At 45.9% G+C, this 21524-nt stretch overlaps 1 protein-coding gene across 2 annotated transcripts in view; it reads left to right on the forward strand.

Annotated features, from left to right (window-relative positions):
• FAM65A (family with sequence similarity 65 member A) overlaps positions 1 to 21524 on the forward strand; it is a 48560-nt gene that overhangs the window by 2379 nt on the left and 24657 nt on the right. Inside the window, exons 2-3 of one of the 2 annotated variants that reach the window (XM_018062155.1) lie at positions 3888 to 4147; positions 4479 to 4662. In XM_018062155.1, the coding sequence (XP_017917644.1) occupies positions 4650 to 4662 (13 nt within the window). In that variant the 5' untranslated portion in view covers positions 3888 to 4147; positions 4479 to 4649. Of the gene's footprint in view, positions 1 to 3586; positions 4148 to 4478; positions 4663 to 21524 lie in introns of those variants that run through there. The other variant, XM_018062156.1, reaches the window with a different exon arrangement.

A 21524-nucleotide genomic window follows, 5' to 3' on the forward strand; every position in this document is an offset into this window, starting at 1 on the left:
GATGCAGGCTGAATCAGCTTCCAGGACTTGATGTACAACCTGAGCTGACCTAAGACAGCTGTTGGGGCTTGCAGCCCAGGTTCACATGGGCTATTTTGACTAGGGCGAGGCCTAAGGAAGTCCTTGTAGAAAGTGGTTGAAAACCATAGGTTATCATCTGGAGCTCAATGGCTGTCTTCACTTGGGTATGTGGACACAGGGTATTGGCCTCAGGGACTGCCCAGGTCCCTGGTTAGGTCCGATAGGGAAGACAGTCAAGAAAAACAACCATCGAAACATAGTGGAGGGACTTCCCTGGTGGTCCAGTGGTTAAGACTCCATGCTCCCAGGGCAGGGGACTTGGGTTTGATCTCTGGTCAGGGAACTAAAATACCACATGCCACACAGCATGAAAGTGAAAGTGAAGTGGCTCAGTCATGTCCAACTCTTTGCTTCCCAGTGGGCTGTAGTCTACCAGGTTCCTCCATCCAGGGGATTTTCCAGGCAAGAGTACTGGAGTGGGTTGCCATTTCCTTCTCTAGGGGGTCTTCCCAACCCAAGATCGAACCCAGGTCTCCCACATTCCAGGCAGGCGCTTTACCGTCTGAGCCACCAGGGAAGCCATACCACACAGCATCTCCCCTCCACCAAAAAAATACAAAAACAGAATGCCCGGAGAAATATAAACACTGGATATTTAAAGATATTAAAGAATAATTGTTTACTTTTTTACTTGTGATGATGGTACTGTACTCATTATTTAAAGCATTGTTCTGTTTTAAAGAAAAATAATGTTTTTAATGATAAAATGATGTGAAATATGAGGTTTGCTTCAAAATAATCTGAGGTGGGGGAATAGCAGGAGGTGATATAGATGAAACAAAATTTTTAGTGGAGTTGGTAATTGTTGAAGGTGGCTGATGAGTACATAGGCTTAATTATCCTGATACTGCTACTTTTGTACATATTTCATATTTTCCATAATAAACATTTGCTGATGCCCTTTCCCACCCCATCCTCCTCCTGCCCTCAGCTCAGTTTCACCCAGCCACCCTCCTACCACTGAATTGGTCCAAAGCATGATCTGTGGGTTTCTTGGTACAGCTCTATATCTCCATTTATATCTATGTATATCTATGACTTGTGCATCAGTATTTAAAGTTAATATTCCATTGGCTTATCAAATTTTGTAAGTTTTACAAATAATCGTTCTTTGGTTTGATCTTTCAAATTTTGTTACAACTAAGTTCCTGCCTTTCTATCACTTTCTATTTTCATAGTGTTTGTTGATCCTTACATTTGTCTTTCTTCCTGATGAACAGCGTTGCCTACACCTAGTAGTCTACAAAGGCTCCTTGGAAGCCCTTTCCATCTGCTGAATACCAACACTGCATGAGTGATTTTTCAGGTCTGGAATTGGCCTGATGTTCCCAAGACAAGGCTTTCTGGCAGAAAGAGTTTCAGAAATGTGTGACATGTCCCGGATGGAGGATTTGGGAGACCTGGGGAGATACAGAGCCTGCTTCGTGACGCTGGGGACGGACCCCAGGCATCGGCACTCTGGCTTCAAGGAGGAGGAAGGGGACAATGTGAATGCGCTGTGCCAGATATCAAATGTGGGGACAAAGAGGGATGCTTGAACCCTGCATGCCTCCTCTTTTTCCTCCAGCAATTTAGTCCTCAGCCCAGGGGTGCTGTTCTTGCATTATCCTGCAGGAAGCAGCAGAGCATCCACTGGCACTCTTAATACAGCTTTATCCAGATCCCCAGATCCCCAGCTGGAACACTTCCCCCGCTCCCGCCCCTGAAGTATAGTTGACATAATGTGTTAGTTTCTGGAGTACAGCAAAATGGGTCAGTTATACCTACATATCTTCTTTTTCATATTCTTTTCCATTATGGTTCATTACAGGATATTGACTATAATTCCCTATACGATACAATACAATAGGACCGTGTTGTCTGTCCATTCTATATATCATGGTCTGTATCTACTGGTCCCAAACTCACATTCTAACCCCTCCTGCCCCCCACTCAGCAACCACAAGTCTGCTCTTTGTGTCTGGAAGTCTGCTCCTATTCTGCAGATGCATTCATTTGTGTCATATTTTAGATTCCACATTTAAGTGATGTTTACATGGTATTGTTTTTTCTCTTTCTGACTTTCTTCATTTAGTGTGATAATCTCTAGGTCTATCCATGTAGGTGCAAATGGCATTATTTTGTTCTTTTTTACAACTGAGTAATATTCCATTGTGTATGTATGCTACATCTTTATCTCATTTTTCAGTGGACATTTAGGTTGTTTCCATGTCTTAGTTATTAGGAATCAGTTCAGTTCAGTTCAGTCGCTCAGTCGTGTCCGACTCTTTGGGACCCCATGAATTGCAGCACGCCAGGCCTCCTTGTCCATCACCAACTCCTGGAGTTCACTCAGACTCACGTCCATCGAGTCAGTGATGCCATCCAGCCATCTCATCCTCTGTCGTCCCCTTCTCCTCCTGCCCCCAATCCCTCCCAGCATCAGAGTCTTTTCCAATGACTCTTCGCTTGAGGTGGCCAAAGTACTGGAGTTTCAGCTTTAGCATCATTCCTTCCAAAGAAATCCCAGGGCTGATCTCCTTCAGAATGGACTGGTTGGATCTCCTTGCAGTCCAAGGGACTCTCAAGAGTTTTCTCCAACACCACAGTTCAAAAGCATCAATTCTTCGGCACTTAGCCTTCTTCACAGTCCAACTCTCACATCCACACATGACCACAGGAAAAACCATAGCCTTGACTAGACGGACCTTTGTTGGCAAAATAATGTCTCTGCTTTTGAATATGCTATCTAGGTTGGTCATAACTTTTCTTCCAAGGAGTAAGCGTCTTTTAATTTCATGGCTGCAGTCACCATCTGCAGTGATTTTGGAGCCCCCAAAAATAAAGTCTGACACTGTTTCCATTATTTCCCCATCTATTTCCCTTGAAGTGATGGGACCAGATGCCATGATCTTCGTTTTCTGAATGTTGAGTTTTAGGCCAACTTTTTCACTCTCCACTTACACTTTCATCAAGAGGCTTTTTAGTTCCTCTTCACTTTCTGCCATAAGGGTGGTGTCATCTGCGTAGCTGAGGTTATTGATATTTCTCCTGGCAATCTTGATTCCAGCTTATGTTTCTTCCAGTCCAGCGTTTCTCATGATGTACTCTGCATATAAGTTAAATAAGCAGGGTGACAGTATACAGCCTTGACGTACTCCGTTTCATATTTGGAACCAGTCTGTTGTTCCATGTCCAGTTCTAACTGCTGCTTCCTGACCTGCATACAGATTTCTCAAGAGGCAGGTCAGGTGGTCTGGTATTCCCATCTCTTTCAGAATTTTCCACAGTTTATTGTGGTACCTCACTATAATTTTGATTTGCATTTCTCTTATAATTAGCAGTGTTGAGCATCTTTTCATGCGTGTGTTGGCCATCTGTATGTCTTTGGAGAGATGTATATTTAGATATTCCAGGCTGGTGTCTCTTGAGCCCTCATCTGAGGGGTGTCCCACTGTGATCATGCGCCCCTAGGTGGGAGAGTTGTGTTTGTTGCACAAAAACCAGTGCTTGCCATTCTCCCATTCATTTGCGAACTGTTTGAGTGCATGCTTCATGACCAGCACTGTGCCAAGGCATCTAGACTTCAAGTCTAGGTCAGACACTGTGATGACCTGAAGCTCCTGATTCTGGGGTCAACCAAACTTCATGGAATTTCCTATTGCCATGAGAGTGTAGGCTGAGGTCAAGCCAGGGAGAGCAGGGCATGGTGCAGGGCCAGCTTTTGGATAGAACACCCCTTCCCCTGACTGTAAGAGGGCTCAGGCCCAGAGACACTCCTTCCCCCTCAGACCTTGCTCTAACTCCCTCTTCCTCTCCCCACACAGGCCTCCCCTTCCATGCAGATGGTGGGGCTTTAATTGGAGGCCCGCAGAACAGCTGAGCTGTGGCTGGAGTGCTCAGATGAAACTTCCGAAAAGGCCCAAGGAAGACAAATAAGACCAGCCAATCTGACTCACAGCATGTGACTTGCAATTCGGATGCATGGGCCCCTCCAAGGTGGCAAAGGGCATTCTCAACTCCAGTTTCAGCCCCTTCTTAAGACATCTGCAAACCCCAGTATCCAAATATTCAGACACCCAGAGAGGTAACCAGTCCCTCCTCCTCCCTGCCAGGTCCTACTTTTCTGGGTGAAATCTTCAGTCTCTGGAGATGTTGCAGGATCCTACCTTCTACCTCAGATTATCCCTGCCCTCAGTATGTCCAAAGCAGTACACCAGCCCCCACACTCCCAAGAAATCTACCAAAATGGTGGAGAGCTTGTTCCGTTCCAGGTGATAAGAGGACCCCTGAGTACAGCAAAGTTTCTGGGGAGTGAAACTGAGTCCTCAGCAACCCTCCTCAGTGGCATGGCACTATTGGACTAGGGAGGGGGCACTTGGGATGTCTCCTGAATTGTTTCTATTTCACCCCCATAGAATGGAGCACCCTGACTCTGTGAGGATGTTTAGTGGCTCAGCTGCAGCCCTAGGAGCAAAGGTGATTGCACAACAGGAACCGCTGGACTGTCTGGAAATGATTCTCGACCTAGCAACTGCTCTTTCTGCTCAAGACCCAGGGGTCCACCTACCTGCTCACCTCTGCCACTCATGTTCTATGCAGGTAAGAGCAGAGGCTGCAGGAAATCTGGGCATAGGCAGAAAGATGTAGCCTAGGGTAATGGGCACAGAGGCATGACAGTACCTGGCTTGACAGGTTCAAAGTGAGCCCAAGATCAGCTCAAGAAAGAGAGAGCTGCAGCTGCTCCCAGAGTTCCGTGGACTCACTCTTTTCTGCAATTACCTCTCCTCATCCCCTCTGCCTCCAGCTACAGAGAAGGTCTAGGAGGTATAGGTATGGGAGCTGGGATGGGATTGAGTCCTGTTGGGGAGCAGTCATCTGGGGCTGTTTGATGGAAAGGATAACCTTCCAGCTGAAACCAGACCCCCTGGGGCACATCTCACCCAGGCAGCAAGCCCTTGCCTGGTATGGGGGGAAGAGCTCATAGGCTGGCCCCCACGAGCAGCCCCACTGGTCGCCACTTCCCAATTTTGCCTCTGTAGGCCCTGCATTAACTGTCTCCACAAAGCCCTGGGTAGGGGTCCTCCTCCCAGCTCTGGCCAAAGGCAGACATTGTGTCAGAACCTGTCATAGAGGCAAGTTTTCCTCCTGGCCTCATCCGTTTAACTGCTAAGGTTTATCTAATGTCCCATAGCAAGACTCCCATTCCATGTACTCTCAGTGGAACATGGAACTTCCCAGGTGGCACTAGTGGTAAATAACCTGTCTGCCAGTGCAGGAGACAGAGGAAACACAGTTTTGATCCCTGGCCTGGGAAGATCCCCTGGAGAAGGGCATGGCAACCCACTCCAGTATTCTTGCCTGGAGAATTCCATGGACAGAGGAGCCTGGCGGGCTACAGTCCGTGAGATCACAAAGAATGGGACACAACTGAAGCGACTTAGCATGCACAGAGAACATGGAACTAAACATTATCATCCCAGTTTTACAGATCAGAAAGCTTTAAGTGACTTGGCTTTGATTACTCAGCTAAAGAAGGGCTAGCCTGCCTTTCCTTCTTTCTCTCATGGCCCAGGGTATGTTTTAGAGCTAGAGAAGAGGCCTGGTTATTCCATGTGTGTGCTCGTGCCAGGGCAGGCTCAACCCTAAGGTGTCTCTCCACACACATCTGCTTGTGGGAACTTTCACTTCCCTACCGAACTGTCAGAAGTGCAAAGATGAAAGCAAGCCAGCCACTGCAGTGGGCTAGGTTGGCTGCCAGAGCTGTGCTGAGTGTCCTTTACTCTCAGTCACATTTCTAAGTAACTCATGAATCAAAGGAGAAATCACAAAAGAAACTAGAAATGTTTCAAATTGAATGATAATGAAAAACAGTGTATCAAAACTTATGGGAATGGACTCCCCTGGCGATCCAGGGGCTAAGACTCGCTGCCCCCGAAGCAGGAGGCCTAGGTTCGATCCCTGGTCAGAGAACTAGATCCCACATGCCGCAGCTAAAGATCAAAGATACTGCATGCCACAACTAAGACCTGGCACAGCCAAATAAAAAATACTAAAAATTTCTTTAAAAACTTATGGGAAGCATCTAAAGCAATGCATATGTAAGTAGATTTACTAGAAAAGAAGACTGGTTGAAAATTAATTACATAAGCTTTTTCAAGTGGGGGGAAGATACTCTCAATAAACAGTGTGGGAGCAAGTAACTGTTTTACCTGTACCTTTACCTGCCTTCACAAAAATTAATTTGAGATAGATCATCAATATAATTGTGAAGGTAAAACAAATAAAGATTCTAGAAAAAAATAGAATACCTTCATAACCTTGGAGTAGGCAAAGATTTCTTAAACAGGACAAAGTACTAACCATCAAAAGCTAATAAATTCGACTTCATAAAAACTAAGAACTTCGGTCATTAATTAAAGATAATTAAGAAAGTAAAAAGATAAGCCACAAACTGGGAAAAGATCATTACAATGAATGCATATACTCAAAATATGACTCAAAGAATTCCATAGTCATTAAAGAAAAAGGACTTGAACAGACCCTTCACAATAGAGGATTTCCAAATGGCCGACAACCATATGGAAAGGTGCTCAACATCACTAGAGAAATGTAATTCATGGAGAAATCAGAATTAAAACCACAGTGAGATACTGACTCAGTTCAGTTCAGTTCAGTCGCTCAGTCGTGTCTGACTCTTTGCGACCCCATGAATTGCAGCACACCAGGCCTCCCTGTCCATCACCAACTCCCGGAGTTCACTCAAACTCAGGTCCATCGAGTTGGTGATGCCATCCAGCCATCTCATCCTCTGTTTTCCCCTTCTCCTCCTGTCCCTAGTCCCTCCCAGCATCAGAGTCTTTTTTCCAATGAGTCAACTTTTCGCATGAGGTGGCCAAAGTATTGGAGTTTCAGCTTTAGCATGAGTCCTTCCATTGAACACCCAGGGCTGATCTCCTTTAGAATGGACTGGTTGGATCTCCTTGCAGTCCAAGGGACTCTCAAGAGTTTTCTCCAACACCGCAGTTCAAAAGCATCAACTCTTTGGCACTCAGCCTTCTTCACAGTCCAACTCTCACATCCATACATGACCACTAGAAAAACCATAGCCTTGACTAGACGGACCTTTGTTGGCAAAGTAATGTCTCTGCTTTTGAATATGCTGTCTAGGTTGGTCATAACTTTCCTTCCAAGGGGTAAGCGTCTTTTAATTTCATGGCTGCAATCACCATCTGCAGTGATTTTGGAGCCCCCAAAAATAAAGTCTGACAGTGTTTCCACTGTTTCCCCATCTATTTGCCATGAAGTGATGGGACCAGATGCCATGATCTTAGTTTTCTGAATGTTGAGCTTTAAGCCAACCTTTCACTCTCCTCTTTCACTTTCATGAAGAGATTCTTTAGTTCCTCTTCACTTTCTGCCACAAGGGTGGTGTCATCTGCATATCTGAGGTTATTGATGTTTCTCCCGGCAATCTTGATTCCAGCTTGTGCTTCTTCCAGATTGGCTAAAATTTAAAAGATTGACAGTACCAGGCATTGGCAAGGATATGAAATAACTAGAACTGGTAAGAGGCAAATAAGAAAACTGTCATATAGCACAGAGAATATAGCCAATATTTTATAATAACTTTAAATTGAGTGTAATATATAAAAATATTGAATCACTATGTTGTACACCTGAAATGAATATAACATTGTAAATCAACTATACTTTAATTTTTAAAAATCTATTATAAGCCACTCCCTACCTGTGGGAATATAAACTTCCTGAGACAAGTACTGAATTCTTGACAAATCTGTTATTACAGGTTACAAGTTGAGTTTTCTGATCATGCAGGTAGCTACTAGGAAGGCTTAGCAGGCCACGCATGGGTACTAATCCTCCTAGCCAGTATTGCTTGTCAATGTTAAATACTGCTATGTACATGTATATGTGTACAGGATACCATTAGAATTCACTGTATGTGCAACCTTTCAGTTCATACAGTTTGGTTAGCGGTGATCTTAATAACTTAATTCAAAAGGAATCAACATAATCACTGTTTTTTATGTATGTGAATGCGCTCAGTGGTATCTAACTCTTTGCGACCCCATGGACTATATCCCACCAGGCCGCTCTGTCCTTGGAACTTTCCAGGCAAGAATATTGGAGTGGGTTGCCATGCCCTCCTCCAGGGGATCTTCCCGAACCAGGGATCAAACCTGCCTCTCTTGTGTCTCCTGCATTGGCAGGCAGATTCTTTACCACTGAACCACCTGGGAAGCTCCAGTATCACTGTTGGGCAACCATAACTCCCAACACCAAACTTTCTCAACTGTTCTATTTAAAAATCTCAGAGGGAGAGGATACTGAACATGCTTTTATTTAATCAGGATTAATGAAATTATACCTTTTAATTAAGCTAAATTGGTAGTTTAAAATTCTGTATTAAATTTGTTAACCATAAACTATATTGTGAAATAGAGTCATATTTTGTTCTATATTTAATGGCATTTGTTTGACATAATAGGATTTAATATTTGTAAGGTCTCATATGAATTACTTTTCTGCCTGCACCCTTTAGAAAAAATTGTGAAAGCCACAATATCAGTAATCTCCATAAGGTTCACTTCAGTTCAGTTCAGTCTCTCAGTCGTCTCCGACTCTTTGTGACCTCATGGACTGCAGCAAGCCAGGCTTCCTTGTCCATCATCAACTCCTGGAGTTTACTCAAACTCATGTCCATCGAGTTGGTGATGCCATCCAACCATCTCATCCTCTGTTGTTCCCTTCTCCTCCTGCCTTCAATCTTGCCCAGTATCAGGATCTTTTCCAAGGAGTCGGTTCTTCATATCAGGTGACCAAAGTATTGGACCTTCAACTTCTGCATCAGTCCTTCCAATGAATATTCAGGACTGATTTCCTTTAGAATGGACTGGATGGATCTCCTTGCAGTCCAAGGGACTCTCAAGAGTCTTCTCCAACACCACAGTTCAAAAGCATCAGTTCTTTGGCACTCAGCTTTCTTCATGGTCCAACTCTCACATCCATCCATGACTACTGGAAAAAACATAGCTTTGACTAGATGGACCTTTGTTGGCAAAGTAATATCTCTGCTTTTTAATATGCTATCTAGATTGGTCATAGCTTTTCTTCCAAGGAGCAAGTGTCTGTTAATTTCATGACTGCAGTCACCATCTGCAGTGATTTTGGAGCCCGAAAAAGTAGTCTCTCACTGTTTCCATTATTTCCCCATCTATTTGCCATGAAATGATGGGACCAGATGCCATGATCTTAGTTTTTTGAATGTTGAGTTTTAAGCCACCTTTTTCACTCTCCTCTTTGACTTTCATCAAGAGGCTCTGTAGTTCTTCTTTGCTTTCTGCTGTAAAGGTGGTGTCATCTGTGTATCTGAGGTTACTGATATTTCTCCTGGCAATATTGATTCCAGCTTGTGCTTCATCCAGCCTGGCATTTCTCATGATGTACTCTGCATATAAGTTAAATAAGCAGGGTGACAGTATACAGCCTTGATGTACTTGTTTCCCAATTTGGAACCAGTCTGTTCCATGTCCAGTTCCAAACTGGAACCATGTTTGGTTGCTTCTTGACCTGCATACAGATTTCTCAGGAGGCAGGTCAGGTGGTCTGGTATTCCCATCTCTTGAAGAATTTTCCAGTTTGTTGTGATCCACACCATCAAAGGCTTTGGTGTAGTCAATAAAGCAGAAATAGATGTTTTTCTGGAACTCTCTTGGTTTCTCAAGATCCAACAGACGTTGGCAATTTGATCTCTGGTTCCTCTGCCTTTTCTAAATCCAGCTTGAACATCTGGAAGTTCACAGTTCATGTACTGTTGAAGCCTGGCTTGGAGAAATTTGAGCATTACTTTGCTAGCATGTGAGATAAGGGCAATTGTGCAATAGTTTGAACATTCTTTGGCATTGCCTTTCTTTGGGATGGGAATGAAAACTGACCTTTTCCAGTCCTGTGGCCACTGCTGAATTTTCCAAATTTGCTGGCATATTGAGTGCAGCACTTTCACAGCAATATCTTTTAGGATTTGAAATAGCTCAATTGGAATTCCATCACCTCCACTAGCTTTGTTTGTAGTGATGCTTCCTAAGGCTCACTTGACTTCGCATTCCAGGATGTGGCTCTGGGTGAGTGATCACACCATCGTGGTTATCTGGATCATGAAGAACTTTTTTGTATAGTTCTTCTGTGTATTCTTGCCACCTCTTCTTAATATATTCTGCCTCTGTTTAGTCCACACCATTTCTGTCCTTACCTCTGTAAGGTTATCTTCACTTAATGCTGGGCAGAGAACATGAAAAAAGAAAACTGTGGTGTTTACTATAGCTGACCTTTCACCTAGCAAGTTTACTGCTTGATACACGCCCAGGAGAAATCAGTGTAATGTTTACTAGAAGAGATGTATATACAGTGTTCTTAGCAACTTTATTCACAATAGATTAAAAACAAAGAACAATCCAAATATCCATCAACAGGAAAATGGATAAATAATGGTCTGTTCATACATCTGAAAACTACACAGCAATAAAAGTGAATGAACTGCTGTACACAACACAGAGGAATCTCACATACATAAGGTTGAATGAAAGGTGTCAGCCACAGAAGGGTGAATATGGTATGATTCTATTTACAGTCATTCAAAGCCATAAACCATAATAAATGGTGATACAGCTCCATAGTGGTTAACTTGGGGCATTTTGGACGGAGCGAGGGAAGCTAGGAAGACTTCCACAGTGCTGGAAATGTTTTCTGTCTGGGTGGTAGTCACATGGGTTTCCTTTTCACTGTGGGTTCTTCCCACGCTTTGGACTTTCACATGATTCTTACTCATACTTGAACCTCTCTCATTGCACCTCTCCTCAAAGCAGCTTGTGTTGTTTGAAAAGTTCTTCACACCTTAGACCAGAAATCACCCCATGGAGGTGGTAGCAGTGGGTGCCAGGAGAAAAAGGGTACCTAGTATGTGGGTCAGTGCTGAAAACTGTTTCCCCAGCTTGTTGTCCTTATGTGTGTTTGTCTTATCTCTTGTGACACTTGTTTTCTTCCCTGTCCCTGGGGAAATCTTCAAGTTATAGACTTGTAGGATTTGCAGATTTTACAGTGTGGTTCTACTTCTAGTTTTGTCTGTAGCTTATTTCTCCTGGGGAAAAGATAATAATTTCCTAAAATCTATACGAATGTGAAGAAAAGCAGTATTTTCCTAGTTATCACTGATTTTTTTTATAGTATAGAAAAAAATGATATCAATGAGATGACAGCAGTTGTAATGAACAGAAAGCTTGGTTCAAACTGTCTGAAGTTATAAACATAATGTATTGGCTTATGTAATTGAACACTCCAGAAATGGAGCTGGTTTCAGTTGAATGTTGACACAGTGACTTTTGATTATTTTTTTTAATGGGTCATTTTATTTATTTATTTGGCTTCACTAGGTCTTAGTTCTGGCATGCAGAATCTTCAGTCTTTATTGCAGCATGTGGGATCTTATTTGCAGTATGTGAACTCTGCTTCCTGAAAGGAAGAAGGTAAAGAGTAACCTCAGTACAGCTTTTGCAGTTGTTTATCACAGGAATGCTAATGGGCCCTGGAGTTTCCAGCTTCACAACCCCTGGCCTCCTCTGAGCCATACCCTCAGCTTCCTGCCTCCAGCCTCGAGGGGCTCAGCTCATGCCTGCCCTTCAGTTTTCTTCTTCCTGGAAACTAAGGCCTCTCAGTGACCTCAGCTAGGGCCTGCTTCCTGGGGTCAGCAAGGGGAACTGCTGGCTCTCGGGGCCTTCCCCTTGTCCAGGGGAGACAGGAAGAGGGCCTGAGGATTCTCTGTTGGGTGAGAGTCAGCCTCCCCAGGCCATCACTGCTCTTCAGAAAGGTTAAGCCAACTTGCGCCGCTGCCTGGACACCATGCTTGGGTAGGTGGGGTGTGGAGCGCAGCACCTTCTATCTTGTGAGCTATATCATCATCCAATTTCAGTATCATAAATAGCACAGCAACCTCATCTTATGAGCCCCCTGATATGATGCAGTAATCATCACACTAGTATTCTTACCAGCATGGTTTACCACGAATCTGATCTTGAGGAAGCAATCAGTTAAATCCAGAATACTGTATCCAGTGCTAAAGCTGGCTTCGACTCTTACAAAAAGTAATCAGACAAAAAGGCCAAGTGTAGGGCAGAGAATACTCTTCTATATTAAAAGAGACTAAAGAGACTTCACCACCAAATATGTAAACCTTGCCTCCTGAACTGAAATAAAAATGCTACAAGGGACATTCTTGAGACCAGTGACTGAATGGCTGTTATTTCCTTGAATGTAATGGTGGTGCTCTGATGGTGTAAAGGGGCTATCTTAGCCTCAACATTTTGGGGCCAAATAATTCTCTCTTCTGGGAGTTTAGCAGCATTTCTGGTCCCTGGCCACTAGGTGTCAGGAGCACCAAACCCGTTCAGGTGCAACAGGCTGAAAAGTCAGAGATGTTTTAGGATTAGCTAGGAATAAAATTTCCCCAGGTGGCGCAGTGGTGAACAATCTGGCTGCCAGTGCAGAAGACTTGGGTTCCATCTCTGGGTCGGGAAGATTTCGGAGGAGGAAATGGCAGCCTACTCCAGTGTCCTTGCCTGGGAAATTCCATGGACAGAGGAACCTGGCGGGCCTACATTTCATGGGGTCACAAAGATCAGACACAGCTGAGCACACAGGAATGAAGGTTGCCTCTCGTCATGAGAAATACTTTAAGATGGTTAAATGGGGAGTTTTAAGTTACGTGAATTTTTTTCTTAGTTAAAAAAAATGTAAATCAAAAAATGCCTCTGGTCCAGTGGTTAAGATTCTATGCTCCCAGTGCAGGGGGCACAGGTTCAGTCCCTGGTTGGGGCACTAAGATCCCGCATCCCGCATGCTGCCTGGTACAGCCAACAGCCAAAAGAAAGGTCTCCATTTGACTTTGTCAGTTATCCCCTGGGGGACAGAATCACCCCTGGCTGAAACCACTGGTGCAGAGAGTACACTGCTGGAGGGGGCGGGGGTGGGGCAGGAGGGAATGCAGGCCAAAGGACTGGGTAGGGAAATACCTTATTTGTAACTAACTTTCAAATTGCAAATGCAGTAAAATGTTAACCATTGGCAACACTAGGTTACAGGTGTATGTGTTGTTATTTGACTATTCTGTCAACTTTCTATAGACTGATTTAAAAAAAAAGAAAAGAATTCAACTTGGAATTTTTTGTTTACAACATCCCAAGGGAGCCCTGACAGGTGTCAGCTGCACAGCTTTCTTTCAGGTATCGTTCTTACGAGTGCCTGCATTGGATGAGCTGCTTCATGTTCTTCATCCTCCGAGGGAGGACTCTTTCCTTATCTCTCTCACTCCCTTGCTCACTCCCTCCATCTTTCCTGCTCTATCTCACTCCCAGATTCCTTGAACATACTGACCTGTCTGTGCTGCACACTCACCCATGGAAGGAATAGCATCCTGTGACCCATTACACACTCAGCCTGGTGCTGAGGCTGGGCTCTGTCAGTTCCTTGGTAGTGAGTGTTCTCTCCTGTGGTCACTTTAAAACACAGTCATGAAATTCTTTAGTATTGTTCCATCTAGAGATGGGGGTCTATGACCCGTCTCCTTGAATATGGACTCCACAGCTGCTTAACCGATAGAATATGGTAGAAATGACACTGTATTAGTTTCCAGATCTAGACCTTAGAAAACTAGCATCTGCCCTTTCCTGTCTCCTCTGAGATGTTGCTGCTGGAACCCAGCTGCCATGCTGTAAGGAAGCCCAGGCCACCCCATGGAGAGGCACGTGGAGGGGAGCAGCATAGAGCACGCACGTGAAGGCCCTGTGAGGGAGTCCTCGTGGACATGGATCCTCCTGCCCCAGCTGTGTGCGTGTTGGGAGGATGGGGTGCAGGGCGCAGAGATGAACTGTCCCCACTGAGTTCGGCTCATTTTGTAGATTCATGAGCAAACTACATGCTTGCGGTGTTTTGAAGTTACTAATGTCAGGAGTGGTTTGTTTGCAGTGATAGGTAACTGATGCATCCCCTACTGGGGGTGGAGGGGGCGGAAGGGGCCAGCTTGCTCTCCCCACAGCTGGGTCCTAGATCAGTGCTTGTTCCTTCAACAAGTACCTATTGAGTGGCCACCAAGTACTGGACACTGTACCAGAGGGTGAGGAGTTAGCAGTGAATGAGGTGGGCCTCATACCAGGCCACCTACCCTGCCTGGTGGGCACAGCTCAGGCATAGAAATGAGACGACTGTAGCCTCAGCCTGAGAAAGGGGGAGGGAAAACTGTCTGTCGGGGTGAGGGGGCCGCGGGTATGTTATTTTTAAGCTGAGACCTGACTCTGGAAAAGGAGTCACCCATGCAGAGAAGCAGAGAAAGGGCAGATGGAGTACCATGTACCTGTTCTGGCTAAGGTCGCCAGATGTGGCAAATAAATAAAAATTTAACATCCAGTTAAATTTGAATTTCATATAAACAGCGAATCGTTTTTTAGTGTATATATACGTGTGTGTGCGCACCCCATGCAATATTGGGGACATTCTGAAAAGTTGTTAATTATTTATTTGAAATTCAGGTTTAACTGGGAGTCCTGTATTTTATCTGGCAACCGTAGTTCTAGGGGAAAAGGAGAGGAGGAAAAAAAACGCTCCTGATTTCAAGGGACAGTTCCGAAAGCCGGATGTAGCACACCGGCAAACAGCACCCAGAGGCATGAGAGAGAAAGGTGAGTAGGAGCAAAGTCACGGAAGCTCAGCCTGCTGAGGTCCGTAGTGAGTTGCGCCCTGAAGCAGCGGGGAGCGGTGGGAGGGTTTAGCGCAGGGGAGACACAGTGGGCTTGCAGGCTGCTGTGTGAGGGGTGGGAGCCTGTAGCGGGAAGCCAAGAGAAGGGGTCTCTTGCCCTGCAGCCCCTCCTCTGCGTTGCTGCCATGAAGCCATGAGCACTGGGGGACGAGTCTCCCCAATTTATTTTTTTTTTCTACAATGTGTTTTGAGCCATAGATTTCCCTTAACCACTGCCCCAGGATATTCCACAAGTTTTGATATGTTTAGGTTTTATATCGCTTCATTCAGCATATTTTCTAATTTCCCTTGATATGCCTCTGACCTATGGATTCTTTATGTGTGTTGTATGATTTCCAAGTATTTGAGATTTTTCCATGTATCTCATTGTCATTTATTTTCATTCCCTTCCACTGTGGGCAGAGGACATACTTGGCACATTCTTTGAATTTTATGAATATCGTTTGGTGGGTGAACATATGGTCTATCATGGTGAAGGTAGCACGTTTGCTGGAAAAGAAAGTGACTGCTGCAGCTGTTGAGTTTCGTGCTTGTAAATGTCACTTCCAGTCAGGGTGGTTGACAATGTTCTTCTGCTCTTCTATGTGTTTCCTTATTAGTTAGTCCAGAGCTGTTCTGTGCTTTGATGGCGGGGGGTATAAAAAGCTTCAATGATTGTTATAGTTTAGCCTAGTCCTTCCTTGTTTTGGTCAGTTTTTTTCTTCGAGTGTTTCGAAGCTCTGTTGCTGCACACACATGCATGTATGATTTTTATGATTGTATCCATAGGGAGTTCCCTGTGTAGCTTAGGTAACACTTACCCCTTAAAGTCCACCGTGTCTGATAGCATTACCACCACCGCGGCTTTCCTAGGCTCACTGCCAGCTTAGCATATCTTTATCCATTCTTAACTTTCACCTGATTTGTGTCTTTATATTTAAAGTGAGTATTATAGACAGCATATATTAATAGTTGGGTCTTTTCTGTTCACTGGAGGAGCTCTGCCCTTTAACTGGTATTTTAGTACATTTACATCTAATTATTACACACATTATTGATATGGTTGACTTAGTTCCAGGATTTTACTACTTGCTTTCTGGTTTTCCTCTGTTTTTATGCCTCTGTTCCTGTTTGGATTGTGGAGGAAGAATATACCATTTTTGGCACTCTATTCCAATCATTTATCGGGTGATGTGCTAATTTTGTGTGATTTTTTTAAATTTATGTATTTATTTACTTTTAAACATTTATTTATTTGACTGTGCCAGGTCTTAGTTGTGGCATGTGGTATCTAGTTCCCTGACCTGGGATCGAAGCTGGGTCCTCTGCATTGAGAGCACGGAGTCTTAGCCGCTAGTCCACCAGGGAAGTCCCTTTGAGTGATTTTTAGAACTGGAACGAACTCTGCAGCAGGTCCAAGGCTACAGTATGAGCAGTCCTGCCACTTCGTCAAACAATCCGGTAGAGTCCATTGAAGAGGAAGATGCTGTAGGGAGCCTTGGGCAAGCCCCAGCAGCATTAGAAGAGTAATTGCTGACCTTGGAATTGACTGAGTTCACAACTGTGGGTGGTCATGTGACCATGTGGCTAGAACGGCCTGTCATGAACCGGGTGCTGGCAGACCCACAGAATCATTAGGTTGGTCAGCCCAGGCATCCAGTCCATCATTATTTAGATGTTGTATATCCCAGATCAAGCTTAGGCAGATCCAAATAGTATAACTGATCTCTGTAAACAGATGGCTCAAACACCAGTGTTGCCTAACACTGTTGCCCTGCTGCCTCTTGCATCATCTCACACCCATACATTATGTGGGGTATCCAGAAAATGGCTAATAGAATAGGAGAAGCCCCAAACTTGGTTCAAGGACACATTATCTTGGTATGAAGGAGACAAACTGAAAATGAACTGCTCTTCCATTACACCCCCAGCTGTGAGAGGAAGTGTCCCTGGTGGAGAAAATTTTGAGCAGTGCACATAGCCAGAGGTGAAAGCAAGAGCTGCTTCATGGTCCTGAGAGCTGTTTTGTCACAGCCTGCTTGAAAGGGTCCCACAGTTGTTTAATGCTCTGCTATTGCCATCTTGAAATTCATAATTGTTCTGAGCAATGTGCTCTGCACTTTTATTTTGCCCTGAATCCCACAAAATAGGTCCTGGGTGAAAGGTTCCAAGACAAGTGCAGAACAGAGGACCCATAGAAGATAAGACTGCCTGGATCTGTATGTTCTATGATACCCGTGTGTGTGTGTGTGTATGCATAGCAGAATGCTACTTGTTAGGTCCTCAAAAATGGTGACTATTGTTACCCTCTGTTGTTGATGATGACTATGATGAAGATGATAAGAGTTATTGGACTCCTCCAGCATTGTTCTTCAGACTTCATTTAAGCCTGATTAACTTACTATCCATGAGCCATCCCTCTGTTTTGCTTCACTGAAATGAAAACAGTGAAAAAATGCAAAGCATTTTTTATTCAAGCGGTGCCTTTGACCCTCAGGAACTTAACACAAACACATACCTAAGCTTTCAAACACCCACTAAGGTTTTTACACACTCTTCATTTAACCCGCATCCAAACAGTTGCATCAACAGTCCCTAAAATCCCATCCCACCCCCGACCCTGCTGCCACAGAGTCTCTCAGAATTCACATAGACAGGCACCCACATATCCCCAGGTCATCTGGGTGAGTGTGGGTGATGTCTGTACGATTCCGCCAGTTTGGTCTGAAAATTCCTGCCAGGGACAGCTGATGAGCAACCCTATCATTTTCATTTGAAAATTTCTATCACAAATTAGAAATTATGCCTGTGTATGATTTCTAGTGCCTAAGAAAGATGAGAAGGCTTGGCATCTTGAAAAGGCACTAGATATATTTCTATAGTTTTCTAGATTTCCAGGGAGAGCCAGAGGTTGTGATTATGTGAAAGCTTAGCAAGGAAACAGAGGTGATGCTGTGCCCTTGTGGAGTTTAGGGATCCAAAAACTCTGAAAACGCCTTAAGGTGAGCCACTGGGGATACAAGGGCCCTGGTTTAAGGAGGGCTGCCTGTGTTAAGGGGAAAACCAGCAATTCCACCACCACTCATGATACAACATATCTGGGGGTTTAGAGTTTAAAAGCCAGGGCCAAGAGAGGGTGGGCAGAAAGGACAGTGTCACCTGCTCCTTTCACATTTCCTACAAGAAAGAAAGCCCGGTGGAGACTCCTGGCTCAGTAAATGAGTCACTGGCTTTATAAGCCAAGAGAGATGGAAGACAGACTCCAGGAAACAAGCAAGGAGGAGGCTTGAAGAAGGTTTTCAGCTTCAGTATGAAGCTGTCAAGTCCCTATGCTCTTGTGGGAACTGGAGAAAAACAACAGTGAGACAGTGAGAAAGACTAGAGAAATAGCAAGGGACCAGACAGGGCTCAAATGAGAGCCTGTGCTTTGGGGCAGTTTAGAATGACTGATGAAAGGAACTGGGCAAATTATCCAGGCAGCTTTAGAGAGGGAGAAAATCCCCCAGTGTTTCAAGGCCCCGCAGCCAGTCCTAATCCAACAACTCACAGCCACTGAGCAAGTCATCACACTTGTGCCAGGCGACAGGAGGAAGATTCAAAGTGTGAGCCACTGTGCCGAGCCTCAGAGGCTTCTTGACACCTAGGATAGGACTGTTCAGACACATTGAAGGTCAGGCTAAATTTCAGGCAGAGGCCTGGATCGGAGAGAGCAGGACTCCTTGGAAGAAATGAATGGAGAGCAGTTTGGAGAACAGAAGCACAAGAAAAGACTGGATGGATCCTTTCTCTTTTCTCATTTTGCATTATTTGTTTGCTTAGCCAATTTAGGAAGGTACATCTCCTAAGCGCCAAGCAGTATATTTGACACTTTATTTTCTGAGAGATTCAATTCACCAGTGTTTACTGAGCTCCCTGAGGAAGTGAGCTGGGCCCAGGCACGGAGCAGGCAGAAGGCACAGCAAGAGCGAAGGCCCAGAGATGGAACCCACAGAAAAGTCTCAGGGAAGAGTCAGGAGTCCCTTGGGGGCCAGAGTGGGATGAGAGAGCTGAGGCCTTAGGGAAGACTGAGCTGATCTTCAGACTCCAGCCTGATGGGGAGCCGGATGTGTCCTGGAGAGATTCTGGCCCCAAGAAGCCGAGGCCAGGTGGGGGAGGTCCTCCTCAGCACATTCTCTTCCATGTGACTCTGGGGATATTAATAATTAACCCAGGGGCCCACACAGCTGCCACCACCGCCCTCAGGCCCTCCCTGTATGACATCCAGGCCACACTCCCGCTGCACAGCTTTGTGGGAGAAACATGTCTTATTAGACACTTTTATCAGATGTGCTGGCCTGGAGTCCCCCTCACACCAGTCTGCCTCCTGAGATAGCCTCTGCCAGCTTTCTGGGCTTCCAAAGAGCCTGGGCTGATGGCCGCCTTCCCCCCAGACCAGAGACTTGCCAACTCTCTGCTGGTCAGAGTCCTCTGGGCCCTCCAGAATCCTGACTCAGTTCAACAGTGACATCTCGAGTAGCAGGGCAGTCCTGGGAGAGAAGGTAAGCATCTTGGTTCCCATCCCAGCCTGGCCACAGATTCACTGGCCTCAGGCCTGGCCTTGCTCTCTCTGCAGCTTGATGACTTTGGAGATCTAGGGCCTCTGAGTGTGGGAACTGGGCAGAGTCTGGTGACCTGATCTAGAACCAGCCTTGGTGTCAGATCCCTGGAGAGGAGCATGTGGCCCTTTGGGAAGAGGAAACAGACAAGGGCTGTGGCGGGAGAAGCACAGGGCATTGTGAGAGCAAAGAAGAGGTTGCTGACCTGGCTTGGGATCCAGAGGAAGTAGTGTCTGAGCTGAGACCTGAGGGGTGGACAGGAGGCACCAGGTGAAGGAAAGAGAAAAAAGATGCTAGAACAGCTTGTGCAAGGACACGGGGACATAGGAAAGCAGGATGTATTCAGGGAACAAAGAAGTTCAGTTTGGCTAGAGCTGGGACCTCATGGGGAGGAACTGGCCAGAGAGTAAGGCCCAGCAGGGAAGCGAGAAGGGACAGGGTCTGATAATGCCGGAGCCATCCAGCGGCTCTGTGGGGAGTGGACCAGGCTGGGGGAAACCAAGGGAAGGACTGCAGGTGGTGCCTTGGCCAAGGGGCAGGGAGGATGGGGCAGACCTAATGGCTGAAAAGGTGTCAGAGGAAAGCACCCCCCCCTCAGACTAATCCGAGAACCTGGGAGGGAGAGCAGTTCTGAGGAGAAGAGATGGGGTCAACTTTACACAGTGAGTTTGGGATGCCCAAGGGTCGTCTTCAGTGGGGAAACAGCACAAGAGATGGGGAGCCAAGGCTCAAGGCATCACTGTGGAACAGAAACAAAGGCCTGGACATTGTCAGAATGGGCTGGGGAAAAGAATCAAGGATGAGGGGAGGGGGCCCGGCACCCTGTGAAGCCCATCGTGGGGCATCAGAGCAGCAGCTAGCAACCCAAGAGAAGCAGTCACAGCAGCCAGAGAAGTTTCAGAAGAGGGGAGTGGATCATCCATGCTCAGCACCGGTCAAGTCAAAGGCAGAGAGGACTGAGACCTTTCTACAAAGAGGCTCGAGCAGTGAAAGGGGGTTTAATGGTGGTAGTGGGCTTCCCCAGTGACCGTGATATGTAATCAGGTCTGAGTGTGAGCAAGACCGCTGCATAGGGCTGAAGAACTTGTGCACTGCACACTCCAGTGCGCGCACCTTTCCACAAAAATGTAACTTGGGCTAAGTGGGCACCCCCTGGAGTTCGGTGGTATTTTGTGAAGCCTGTTTGTTACTGCAGTGTGGAGACTTCCCACACGGTGGCGCCAAAGACCAACACCGTATGTCTTGGGCTTGGCTTGGGAAGGGCAGGGATCGGTTTGATGAAGATGGTTGGCCTCCAGATCGTCATCCCACGTGTGGTGGGTATTACCTTGGGTATTGCCGGATGCCCAGTGGCTAGGACCTTGCCCACCTCGATGCCCTCCAAATCCCTGTCAGCACAGTTCTAGCAGTAGGAACTCAGAAATAAACTACGCCCCCCACACTTTAGCCTTTGCCAGGGAGGCTGGCCTGAAAGGGTCCCAGGGGAGCAACTCATCCCATGATCTGGGAGAGGCATGGTCATCTCTCGCACTTGTCCCTTAGGAGAAGGGAGTCTCAGGAAGGAAGGAAGAGCGCCTTGCCCAGCCTGAGGGACACAGTCACCCCACCCCACCAAGGCCCTGCTCACAGGTCCCCCTGGAGGTCAAAGCTGGCTCAGCAGGAACAGTGGCAGAGATGGCCCCGCCTGGGAGAGAGAACCCAGGGAAGTCGCCTAATGTGCCTGGGGTAGAAGCTTACCCCCACCTGTGTAGTGGCGGGCCTGGAAATGCCTGAATGCATGGCCTAAGCGGCCATGGCGTCATTGAAAACGATGACACATTTATTGCAAACCATTCTTTGAATAAGTAAATACAAAGAAGAAAATAAAGCCGGGTGAAATTATGCCCAGAGATGATGGCCACTGCTGGCATGAAAACTGGACCTCTCCACATCATTGAAAAATACCATCATCCACCCATCACCCAGACCCAAAACTCTGGCATGGTCTAGAATGCTGGCCTCTCTAGACCTCACATCCCATCAGCCCCCAGCCCTCCATTCTACCTCCTGAGCCTCTCTTAAATGTC

The sequence above is a fragment of the Capra hircus genome, chromosome 18 (genome assembly GCF_001704415.2).
Source record: "Capra hircus breed San Clemente chromosome 18, ASM170441v1, whole genome shotgun sequence".
NCBI lineage: Eukaryota > Metazoa > Chordata > Mammalia > Artiodactyla > Bovidae > Capra > Capra hircus.